At 44.0% G+C, this 12805-nt stretch overlaps 1 protein-coding gene across 5 annotated transcripts in view; it reads right to left on the reverse strand.

The window, feature by feature from the left end:
• The window catches only part of LOC125319421 (phospholipid-transporting ATPase ID-like), a 91937-nt gene that overhangs the window by 11410 nt on the left and 67722 nt on the right, over window positions 1-12805 (reverse strand). For all 5 annotated transcript variants that reach the window (XM_048290565.1, XM_048290566.1, XM_048290563.1 and 2 more), the window contains 9 exons: window positions 12561-12604; window positions 10845-11010; window positions 9869-10057; window positions 8981-9096; window positions 7961-8125; window positions 6278-6389; window positions 5142-5247; window positions 4181-4328; window positions 1171-1354 (listed from right to left, as the gene is read on the reverse strand). In XM_048290565.1, the coding sequence (XP_048146522.1) occupies window positions 1171-1354; window positions 4181-4328; window positions 5142-5247; window positions 6278-6389; window positions 7961-8125; window positions 8981-9096; window positions 9869-10057; window positions 10845-11010; window positions 12561-12604 (1230 nt within the window). The remainder of the gene's footprint in view (window positions 1-1170; window positions 1355-4180; window positions 4329-5141; window positions 5248-6277; window positions 6390-7960; window positions 8126-8980; window positions 9097-9868; window positions 10058-10844; window positions 11011-12560; window positions 12605-12805) is intronic.

Raw genomic sequence — 12805 nt, forward strand, 5'->3', positions numbered from 1 at the left:
ATGCATGCATGTCCTTCCAGCAGTCTTAAAACATCATCCTAGACAGACAAAATCTTCAAACCATTTTAAAATTTTTCAGACACTGTGCTAAAAGGCAGACCGCAGCCTTTTTATGTTTCCTGGGCTTTATTAGTTCAATCAAACAATTAGATAGAAGAGTCACATTTTTTTTAATATTAACTTGCATTTATTAAACATGGACATAAGTTTAATGTGACAGCTAATTATACAGCTTTCACTAATGAATACAATCTTCATGGCTGAAGGTTGGTTAGATTCAGTGGTTTCCACTGAACTGAAAAGATAAAATCCCAGAGTCCCAATCCTCTTGTGGGGGGAGCGGGTTAGTTTCTAATTATTATGTACACTTTAACTTTTTTCTCCTTTCTTTACTGACTGCCTGACTTATCTCCCTTGAAGCTCTCTACTTAGCCTTTTCTTTCTTAATTAAAAGGCTCCAGTTAATCAATTCTTGCAAATTAACACAAGGAAGATTAGCAATAGGTCTTTCTGAATAATCTTAATTTAATTATACCTAGTTAGGATTTTTTTTCATAAATTCACTGAGGTAATGCAGCATCAAATGATGCTCAAGGATGGAGGGGCCTGGAAACCCATCAGCTGTAATTCAAGGGAGATAATTAACAAACAGACCTAACACAAAGAAATGCAAAAAATCCACCTCACATAATACTATATGGAATATCTACAGGCACAAAGATTTTATTTCTGCTTTGAGTCAGGCCCTCTGTGATATAAACTTGTTCATTATACACATTGCCCTTGTGATGGTGGCTGTGCAGACACACTGACTGACACATCAGCCCCACCCCTGTGGGCTTTTCATGGAATTATAGTCACTGAGGTTGGAAAAGGCCTGTACGATCATCAAGACCAACCATTTTGTCTGTTCTAAGGCAGAAACAGAAAAATAGGCACTTAGTACAACCTTAGCCCCCAAAGGAGCCCAGTGTGACCCAGAAGGCAGGAGACACAACTAATTTGTGGTGAGAGTGCTCTGTAGAGACCTGCCAAAATGTGGGACACAGGCACTTGTTTCCACAAAGAGGGTGGCGCAGGAGGCATTCAGATACGTGTTCCTGCTGCCAGCCCACCTCAGAGAGCAAATACATCTTTGAGTCAGCATGCTGGCTCTCAGCCATCACTCACTTTTGATCATGCTGACATCGTTGGCGCCGTCTCCGATTGCCAGGGTCACAGCCTTCTTGTACTTCTTCACCAGCTCCACCACCTGGGCCTTCTGCAGGGGAGTCACCCGGCAGCAGATCACCACTTTGCACATGCAGGCAGTTCTCACCAGCTCCAGCTCCATGTTCCCTTCCAGCGCGTAAGCCTGGAAAGGAGGAAAGGGTGTTTCAGGGCAGGCTCGCAGCAACTCCTGGCCGGACAAAGAGGATGCTGCGAGGTGGCCATGACAGCTGAGCCAGGCTCTTCCATTCCTTTGGGTGAATCCATCCACCCAGTTGCAGGGAGCATCCACACAGCACATCAGGCCGTGCACCCTACACCTACGAGCTTGCACTTTGGGTGCACCACATCTGGATTTGCACCGCAGCTGGGTATGCACCACAGCTTCTCTGGCTGATGTAACCTGACAGAGGGCAGAAGTGTCAAAACACCAAAAGCAAGAAGCTGCTGCAGGGCCTGAGACGACCTTGTGTATCTCCATGTGAGAGAATCTCTGCTCATCCCTCTTGGATTACTATTTAAGCTCTGGGAGATAAATAGGAAGGATACCAATTTGTTAAGTGCTTAATTAAAAAAAACATGTAAAAAGCTCAGGTGGGCATGACAAAGCAAAACACGAAACTAGGGAGAAGGCTGCTTTACTCTGAATGCTGACCTTCTAAATCAGTCAGCTGTGTTGTTTCTGTTCAAGAAGCACTGAGATAATTAGATGTCTAGTCACCCCTCCAGCTCTGCATGAGGAAGAGAGAGCAGTGTGAGCTTTTTTATATTTCTTTCAGATCATGTGTTTTGGCTCTGTTCTTTGTTGTCTCTTTTTAGCAGACATGTATGGAAGGAATCTACAGGGCTCATTCCTGCTCAGAGTCATTACACCAGGCCCACTGCCCTGTCTGTGTAAGGCAGACAGTCTTTATGCCACATATTCTTTCTTTTTGAAACACAGAGCTGTGAGTCACCAGTGTCCCCTCTTTCCTCTGTCAGTGGCAGCAGGCTTGCTCAACAAGACACCTTTTCATGGTTTAGCCTGGGTACTGCTGGTCAGTGCAGTCAGAGATGGCTTTTGCCTCAACATCCTTGCTGCACAGCACCAGCAAAATGTTATCACTCTGTATATTAATGGTGCAACTGCATCCAAATCAACTGGCATGATGATGCCATTAAGGATGCTGGCAAGTTTCTGTTCACTGCTTTGTTCAGGCAACACCAGACATGTGCATAACCCAGCACTGCCCTCTGCCCACTGCCCACCCCTCTGCAGACAGGGATAGAGCACTGAGCAGGTGCTGTGTGGGGGACAGTTCAGCACTGCTACCATTGTTCAAGCTCATAGAAATAAAAAAATGACATCTGTATTTGTCTGCACTATCCTTGTGGTCCCCACTGAGAAGAAAGACATCACCCTGGTGAAAATCATTGTGTCTACTCTATGTGGACTGGCTGCTCCCACACAGCCCAGATTTGAGGTTTTTTGTGTGAGACATATCCCCTCACCAGGGTGTGGTGAGCGTGTGTTTTTCCAGGAATATAAAGAAAGCTTTTCCATTGCTGCCAGTGGTGTTTTGGTAGCACAGCACTCAGGGTCTGCACTGCAGGCTGAAGGGATGGAGTAGGAACAGAGAAGGGGCATGCAGCTGATGTCCATGCAATACACATGGACCAAATCTGACAGACCTCTTGTCCACTCTGCAGTAGGAATCTAAAGGGAATTATGGCCCTGGAGCTCACGAAGAAGTGAGAGTAAAAGAGGGAGAAAGGGTACTTAACAAGCTAGGCACTATCTGAAAGTGTTTGGGGTCTGTATACATGGCACATGAACCAAAAGCAGAGTTAGATGAGATTTTCTTAATAGTAATTTGCTGGGCTGTACAGAGCTGGGAGTGAAAATTGCTGGACTGCCACTGAGAGAGATAGCAACCACAGGGAACAGAAGCACCTTGTTTCTGAGAGGCAGCACCTCTCAGAACTTTCTAAATATGTCTATTTGCTTCCACTGAGAACTGGGAAAGTAAAATACAACAGATAAATAAACTTGACATAAATTAAGCCTTCCTCACAGACAGGTTTAAATTGATCTAAATTGTTTTTTCTTCCCTCTAACTACGTCTAAAAAATTTCCAAGTATGGAAAATTTATTGCAGAGCTTCACTATTCTCACCAGGAAGACATTTCACCCAAAAACTCTCTTATCTCAGTTTAATTCCATTGCTTTGTTTACCTGTTATAATTTGAAGACTATTACCAAGACTGATCAGTATTCTCCAGACTCAGAAACCCCAAATGACTCAGTTTCCCCCTGTGCTTTCCAGATCATGCTTGACTCAGGTTTCTTTGTACCCTCTCCCAGCCTGGTGTTACATCCTCTCTTTCTAAGCAGTTAACACAAACACTGACCATCAAATAGATGTGGGATAACCCTCTGCAGATGATAGCTAACTGTTGTTTTAGATCAACAGTGAGCCCTTCAGAGCCACAGTCTTTCATCTGTCCCTTAGCAATTTCATCTAGAGTGTATTCCTTCAGTTTGCTTGGAAAAACATCATGAGAGAATCAATACATTACTTAAGTTATAAGATCTCTATCCTATCAATTAAGTATATCTGTTTTCAACTGTATTTAGTAGAATATGTCCTTGGCATTGGAACCCACATCTCATGTTATCTTCTTGCTGCAAACACAAACCTGTTTATTTTTCTAGTGTCTTTCCAGAAACATTTAAATATGATCCAGCTACTCTATCCCTTTTTGTTCACCAAAGATCAAGGCCAACTGTTCTCTGTTCCTGTCTTCCGAAACATTGTCTGTCACCTTTGATGTCTCAGCTCAAATAACCACTGAACATAATTCTCAATTAGGGGAAAAAATTCTTGTCCTCTAGAGTTGAATTTTTAAAGCATTTTTCAGATTGCCAGTATGTCCTTCCAGTAAGTTCTTCAGGGAACTCATCCCTAACAAGGCTCTGAACCCTCCTTACCAGGCTGTGGCCAGTGATAACCAGACCGTACATGCCATTTGCTTGCTCATCAGGTAAAATTATTTGGTTTTTTGAAGATTTTTGAAACTGAATGTTGATTTCATCACTGTCCGGAAAGGAGTCTGGCTTCATCTTTTTCCTTGCATTCCTTAAAAAAAAAAACCAAACACAAGAAAGTAATGAAAATCTTGAAAAGATATATCATGTTTTGTTAAAGCAACTTTATGAAAACAAAAAATCAATGCTTCCCTTTGATAGTTCAGTCCAATTTTTACTGTATCCCTACAACAATATGTGTTGTTTAGCTACTGCTGTCTGCACAGATCATCTACATTTCTGAAACTCTAACAAGTGTTGCTAAACTTCTGCTGATTTGAAGTCCAACAAACCATCTGAGTGTCACGAAGGATGGTATCCCAAAGGGCATCCAATTTTCTGTGCATGTTGTCAGGCAACCGTCTATTCCAAGAGAAAAGGACTGCAAACCTTTCCCGTTTTCCACCTTTACCTAAGAACCTGTGTCTACAGAGGAGGTGAGGAAGGAAGGTAGATTCTCAGATACTGCCAGAAAAGTATCCAGACAAAGGATATATCCAGACAAAGGACAGCAATGTGAATAAATGGCAACAGCAGCAGAGCAACAGCATAGCTCAAACCTGGAGCCAAAGCTTTGTGGCTCAGGATCACTTCTGGTGAATTTCACCTGATACTCCCTATCTGACTCTACTTTCTTATCCCTTTATTTAATTTGAGCTCTTGATTCAAGATGCTTCAGCATTTACTCTCAGAGGAGATCTCTACACTGTGTTTAGCTTCTGGATCTTCCAGGGAGACAGGTGTCCCTTATCTAAGGTCCTTGAATGAACTGCAACAAGGAAAACTGACAGGAGAAAAAAGGTGGAATGATACAAAACACAAATAGTGCTAGTGCACAGCAGTGAATTGTGTTTCAGCCATTTACCTCAGCTCATTCAGTACGTCATCAGATGTGCTGCCTTCAATAACGAAAACATCTTCCATGTCATCATTCAGCAAGTTGCAGGAGTATCCAATATTCATTGCTGTCTCTGGGAAAGATAAACCAGGAGGATAATCCATTTTAGCAGCCCCAAATTCACCCACTTCTGTGACCTTTTTGTACACATGACAAAAGCTCTCTTTCTGACTCAAAAGAGACTGGAGCCTTTCAGAGTCAACAGTAAGACAGCCAGGAGAGTCACTTTGGACGTAGCAGCAAATCTGACTTCACAAGACCACAGGAAAAAAATAACTCTACCAAAAAGCTTAAAACACCCTTTGACCAACATACTTGGAGAAACAAAAAGCACTTCATGTTGATCCAAAATTTTTTTTCAGGATTTTTAATTTGCCCTCTCCATACTTCCAGAAAAGCCCCAAACCACAGCTCTGAAAAAGAATATGACGTTTTGTCCATAAAATTCTGAAAAACATATTTCGTTATTTTATAGCAAAATTAATGCATCTGGAACATGACAAAACGAAATGTTTCATTTTTCTCAAAAATTCTCTGCTCATGTCTTGGACGAAATTATTTGCAAACACTTTTGACCTCCCTGAAACACCATTGTTTCAGTGAATATATTATGTCTCCAAAAGAATTCACTGGAGTCTATTTGCTGTTCTTTTCACCTCCAAAAGCCTATGTTTCTCCTCTGTTTCTATTTGGAATGATGAGAGCCAGAAACAAACTGAAACACACCCAACATCCACTTTAACATTAAAGCTTCTGGAAAACAAGACAAGATTTTTTCCACCTTCTTTAACTGAATGATCAACTGGATGAAGGTTGCACCTTTTCACAGCTTATGTCAGGGACTATGGGATGCTTACTGTCACCTCTCCAAAGACAAAGGATTCTGCCTTCACCCTGCTTCCACCCTCAGGACAGAAATTAAGGACAGGTACAAGCTACAGTCAGCCAGTCTAATTCCAGCCAACTGAAATTTTGTGTAGCTGGCAATGAAGCAAAGCCCTGTAAGTTTGTCTTCTGTGCAGTTTTCAAAGGATGAGAACACAGGTCTTAGCAGAACCACCCCACCAGTGGGAGAGAAGCATCCAAAGCCGTAGTGCCTTTACCTTGCTTATCTCCAGTGAGAACCCATATCTTGATGTTGGCTTTGGCAAGAGTCTCAATTGTCTGTGGGACCCCATCTTGTAGCTTGTCCTCGATGGCTGTGGCACCTAGCAGCTTAACAGAAATGGCAGGGAGCTGGTTAAGTCCTCCCACTGCTACCAGAGGAGAAAGCATTAAAACTAACTCAACCAAACACAAATGAAATCCCCAAGAATAAGGTTGTACTGATTGTCATTTTTCCTCAGCAAATTTACTGTACAGAGTACAGCCCTGATCCTGCAGATGTTCTAGTCTCTAATCCCCCCAGGCTCTGATGGATTATAAATACGCATGAAATTATTTGCAAGAATGTTTGCAGAGCTACAGGCCTGTGTTGTTCCATGTGGTCCCTTCACAGCAGACAGAGCTTTAACAGAGGGACAAAGACACTGTGGATCCATGTCCCCAAACGTCCTCTTGTGTGGAACTCAATCCCAGCTGTGCAGTACTGCAGATGTCACATGGCTGCTAAACATATTCTCCAGCCCTTAACAGACCTGTCCCCACTCCTGCTCCACACTGCCACACAGCTACACCGCAGACTGCTCAGGACACAAACCTTCATTTTTCTAAAGTTACTGCTTTCTCTGCTATTTGGAGATGGTGGCTTTAACCTGCTGTCAAAGGGACATGGAGGTTTCACTGCTACCTCAGGTTTCACTGCTACCACCTACCTCCTGCTGCTGGGAGACTAAATTCAGAGGTTGGCTTTAAGTCCAGGATCCCTTCTGGCATCCTGGGATGTCCATCATACATCAGCTATGAGAGTTATCAGTGTAGGTAACTACATTGTAAGCTCCGACTGAACTTCTCTACAGGGTCCTCAAAATTGTACAATCCCCATTTTACAGCACTCCCTGTTCCAGCTAGAGAGACTATGCAACTTCCAAAGGCTCCCATCTCGCATCCTCAGGTCACACTTGCTTCTTCCTTGAGCCCTGCTGGCATTCTGAGCATACAGCTAATGGAAGGAGCAAAGGTGTCTGCCAGGATTTCAGGAAAGCACTGCCACGAGTGCAAAAACTGAATTGCCTCTCCTCAGATCCCACACGTGCTTTTCATTCATTATTCATGGCTCTAAAACACAGGCAGAACCCTCCAGGGCATTTAAAAACTGTAACAACACTGAGGGAGAGAAGAAAGACTCAAAGATCACAGTTTAGCTCTGTTTCAAATTGACACAAACATGTTCATGGATATCATCTACCCATCCTGCCCAGGGCTGGAAGAACAAAGGAGACACTCTCAGGGGCACTGGGAATTATTCACTGCCTGCCATTTCAAAGGCTGAAAAATAAATAGATCAGCCATTTGCACATACAAAGGACAGCTATGAAGTATTTGTGTCCACATCATCTCCTGCAGGCTCTGGTACGTCACTTCATCACGAGAAAGCTACTCTGACACCCATGTGAGTTAAAATAAAACCACTCCCCTGCGCCAGTGGCTGACACCCCAGCAATGGGCTCCTGATGGAGGTGCCAGTGAACACCCAGGGCTGCCCTGTTCTGAACCGCTCCTGTCACACAGCCCACTGAACTGTTTGCAGAGCAATGTTTACCAAAGTCATACTGAGCTGTTTATTGACAAACCACCACCCTCGCTGCCTCCCCCACAGCTTGGCCCAGATTCCCTGAATTACCAACCATTAGGTCTTTTTCAATCTCTTCATATAACTCTGACAGTTTGTCTTCCCGTCCTTCCAAGGCAGTGCTTGCTTCATGGTGACGCCTGATCCACTCCTGAAAGTAATCTTCCTCCAAGCTTTTATAGGCCACCACGAGTGTCCTCAGGCCTTCTCCAGCAAACTCCTGCAATACAGTGGTGAGGCAGAAAGGTCCAAGAAGAACACTCTGGTCAGCCAGCCTTACAAAGGACCCTCAGAAAGCAGACCAGTAAAAGCGTCTTGGTAAAGTTTGCAGAGGAAAGGTGAAAAAATTACACCTTAGGCCACAAACGTTGTGGTATTTTTAAATAGCAATTCCAGACCACTTTAACGTTGCCATCCATGGTCCTTATGAAGAAAAACTCAAAAGGGCTTTTCTACTTTCTGGCTCTAAAGCTCTACAGTAACCGGGCATTTGCTTCCCAGGCTCATATTTCTCAACAAGAGGTCCAGAGTAGTGAGACCTAAATAAACACTGAACACAACCTTCAATTTTGGACATGGGTTCAACATTTTTAGGGTATGAATTCTGTCTGAAATGCACAGCATGAGCACAGCCAGTCACTGCATCTCAGCAAGTTCTTGTAACTGTGCTTTCTGATGTACAATGGGGAGCTCAGTGTTTGGTGGAACAGCAAAGATGTATTTGTGAAATGCATCTGATGATCTTCGTAGCCATAGACTCACTCCAACAGGTCAATGTCCTTATGTTGAGGATCCCAGAGCTGGACAGTATTCCAGGTGAGGTCTTACAAGAGCAGAGCAGAAGGACAGAATCACCTCCCTTGATCTGCTGACTGTCCTGGAGCAGTTCAAATGGCACCTGGTGCTCATGCTTAGGCAACTAATCTGACACCTAAGGCCATATAAATTAATTTGTTTCTCTATTCCATAACTAAAAATTGGTGCTTAAGTGCTGCTTCTAAAATCTGGGGGTTTTTTTCTGAAGACAAAGTACACTGGAGAAAAGCAGAGATGTTGCTGAGAAGGAAGCACTTACATTCAGGTGTTCTGTGGTCTCCTCTTTGAGGGAGTTGCAGGATGGATGAAGCAGTTCATAAAGAATGGTGTCAGCCCCCTTGCAGTACAAAGTCAAGTCACCTTCTGGACTCCGCACTGTGAGGAAGAGGAAAAGAAATGCTACAAATCCCAGAATGATGCTCTTGGGGTACACAGACCTTCCATCAAAATCAAGAAAAATTTCTACAGGTGTCTGAATTTCCCCAAGTTTTGGCAAACTCCCAGGAATCAAGACAAGCTCTGCTTAGAAAAGACGGGAGTGCATTGGTCTGAGCAGACACTACGGTGTCCCTACAGACATAACTTCACTCAGAAGTTAAGAACAACTTGTTTTTAGGGAACTGGTCCTACTTTTCCTATTTCTCCTACCAGTAAACTGTAACTACAATTATGATATTCCTGATATATTTGAGTATGTTGGAGGATTAATAAAGGCTACAAAAGGTTTCTTGAATAATTTCTCCATTTTCTGTTCAGGAAAGTGGGTTTCTCAGTTCATTCTTGCTTTCTCCTTTCCTACTTCCTCAAATTTCACTGATAATTTAAAAGCTAATTAGAAGAAAGGCCTTTCCTGCATTGTAATGGGGGGAGAAAGATACATGAAAAGCTCAGTGTCTTCAGGAGGCTGGCTTGCATCCCTGTGGTCCAGATGTTGAGATTTCTCCCACCTGCCTCCTTTAAGTATTTTTCTGGCACTGTTCCTGTGTAACTATAAAGCCAAGGCAACACATCTCAAGCCCTCAGAAATAAATGTTATTCAGAGCACAGTGCAAAAGAGGTATCCTAGAAAAATGGATCATAGCAGAATGAGGGACAGCTCCAGAACCTAAAAAGTCAGGAAGGAAAGAAAGCAGCAAAGGCAACATACCAATCACAGACATTCGCTTGCGAACATTGTTGAAATCAAGAATGGCCAGAAGTTTGTATATTTTTGTTTCTCCCATTTCCACGACAGTGATGGTCTCCGGTGTGCGAGCCCGAAACACAAATCCAAAGTTTCTGGCAGCAGTGACTAGGGCTCCCTCATCAGGAGATTGTGCTTGATACACCAAGTTACCTGACATGAAAGAAAAAAATGTAATGTGGCATCTGACCTATTTGTGAGCTAAAAAAAGTACAAAATCCAACACATTATACAGCAGTTATCCCTTTGCTTTTCTGTCTATCCACAGAAGTGCAGCACTAAAAAGCACCTTATGTCCACACATCTCCATCAAGTCCCACCAACCCATCCTCCAGGATAGTGCAAGAGACCCCCTGGATTCTTTTGGGGACTTTAATCACTCTCTTTGGAGTCTAACATCTCACTGAGAGGACAAGTTCCTTGGGTTTACCCTCCTCTAGTTAGATCTGCACATTTTTCTGATCAGTATTTTCACCTAATACCTGTCAATTAATTCTAGCCTTTAAAGCATGGTTTTCATCCTGCCTGGGATTTGAGGAGGCTGACCCAGTAGCTGTGGGAACACTGGGTGAGAGGAGCCAATGAGTCTCCAGTGAATAGGTGCTCTATGTTCTTTGCTTTGTGGGACTAGCAGAAGAGTAGAGAAAGAGTGGGGCAAGCCTCTGCCACCCCAGGGAAGCCGTGGCACCTGCAATTTCCGCACTCCAGAGATGTGGTGTTTGCAGTATGATACATCTGTTCCATAGGAACACACAGGCAGTGGAGGCCCTGGTCCTTTCTCTTCCCATGTGGCATCTCCAAAGACACTGATTTATGTGTAGCCACACTACAGAAAATCACCAGGGAGCCAAAAGGACCAGTAACAGCTTCTGTGGAGAGAAGACATGCTGTGGTGCGAGTGAACATAACCACTCATTCCAGTGCCTTCAACAGTACTCACCTTCCTTCTTCTCCTCTGGCATCACTGTGTGGCAAAGTGAGAGCAGCCGGAAGAACCTGTGTGTTGGGACATCATTCAGCTTCACGGCTTCAACCAGGCTGTGGTCATAGAAGGCAAACTTTGGGTCGGCTAATGGGTTGTATGAGAAATCAACCTTTTCTGTGTTCTGAAAAAAACATGGCTTGGTATTATTTGTTGAGCTCTCACACAGCTGTACACCAATGCCTGCCCAACACAGGCCCTCTCTGCTCCTCACATTTACAAAGGACCCCATCCTGCAGGGCTGGCTGCTCATGACAGAGATTGGTGGGTTTAAGGAAATGGGAGGTCATGAAAGGTATTTAATCATGGGACAGGACAGGCACTAGATGTGCCTTTCAGAGCACCATTCAAGCTACAAACCAATTAACTAAACTGCCTCTCTGAGCGGCAGCTAATGCTCCAACAGGATCCCTGCCAATGGATACCTACAGCAAAGAAGTGCCTGCCTTCAACACATGCGTGCTTGGAGGCATTGTGTTCATGATGTCAAAGGCTGCCTGTGATACTAGAATGCAGGAGCCCAGTCTGAAACAATTCAAAAGGTTGTCTTATCCACCACATTCTCTCAATGCCAGAAAAAATCCTGATGCAGAAAAAATAGGACAGACAGGTGACGTAAAGGTTAAACTCCATGGGCACTGCCCATTTTGTCAAGCAGAGTAGAACACACCGGAGAAATGTCCAGAAGCTCATTGCACCATGTGTCATGGAGTAACGGACTGCCAAGCCTGCCTCAGACAATTCTGTCTCCTGCCCCATCTCCGGTGAGCTCAGAGTTTCCAGGATGGGAATCATCCTTTTGACCGCTGCACACTGACATTTAGCACTCAGTCCAAGAGCACAGACTGACCCCTCCCACACTCGTCTGTACAGCAAGGTCCAGGCACAGCAGCATCGTGGATTGCTGGAGGACTCTGCAGGATTCTGCTCCACAGAGTGTCACGAGCAGCAGAGTGGGGTGGACAGTTGGCAGGGGTCCAGTGTGTGTCACCAAGCAAGGCTGACGGAGAGAGGGCAGGCTGGAGGCACAGCACTCAGGACAAACAGCCTGTTTCAGTGGGCAATTTGAGCTCTGAATTCATTCTGGAAATGAATCACTGGAACGGGGAGAGGGATTTTCATCATCATCTTGCTGTTTGTTATTTGGATTACTGCATGCAGCTTTCAGACATTTTAGAAATAAAGACATGTGTGTTTGTGCCAGCAAGCAGAGGCTAAAGAGAAATGTAGAAATGACGTATTTTCACACTTTCTGAAGCCCAGACATTAGAGGAATTTGACAGTGACCTTGCTATTGGTATAAACTGCACTCACTAATTCCTCACTAAAGCTTTAATTAAATACCAAGGTTAATAAAATTCACCTATGTCCAAGTCTCCAACAAACACCAATGGTCAGGTCTTCAAGAGAAGCTGTGCATGCACCAGGATGTCTGGTGAAGCAGAAGGGATAGTGGGCTGTTCCCGACCTGCAGGTTTAAGCCAGGCTTACTGGAAAGCAACTTAACTCTGGGAATTCTCTCACATCCAGAGGAACACACATCACTGTTAAGAGCATCAAGAGCAGCAGCTCTTGCAGGGTCAAAACCACAAGCTATGCCTCTGTGGGCTGTGTCCACTGGTACTTATCCAGGTCCACAGAAAGCAAAGATCCTGACAGCACCTGAGCACTTACCTCATTTATTTCTATCCTCTGCCCAGACATATCATACACATCACCTGCAAGCAAGAAAGATGAAATTATAGCCACACACTGTGGATAAGTGCAGTCTCTGAGCGACAAAATTGGTTAAAGTGTTTCTGAGCTAGAATCTATTTTAAAAGTTTCAGTAAATTGACACGGGCACTGACGACTGATGATACTAACAATCAGTTTCTATGTTGGTCCATGACAAAATCCGGAGACTGACAGATGCTTGA

This window comes from Corvus hawaiiensis, chromosome Z (genome assembly GCF_020740725.1).
Source record: "Corvus hawaiiensis isolate bCorHaw1 chromosome Z, bCorHaw1.pri.cur, whole genome shotgun sequence".
Taxonomy (NCBI): Eukaryota; Metazoa; Chordata; class Aves; order Passeriformes; family Corvidae; genus Corvus; species Corvus hawaiiensis.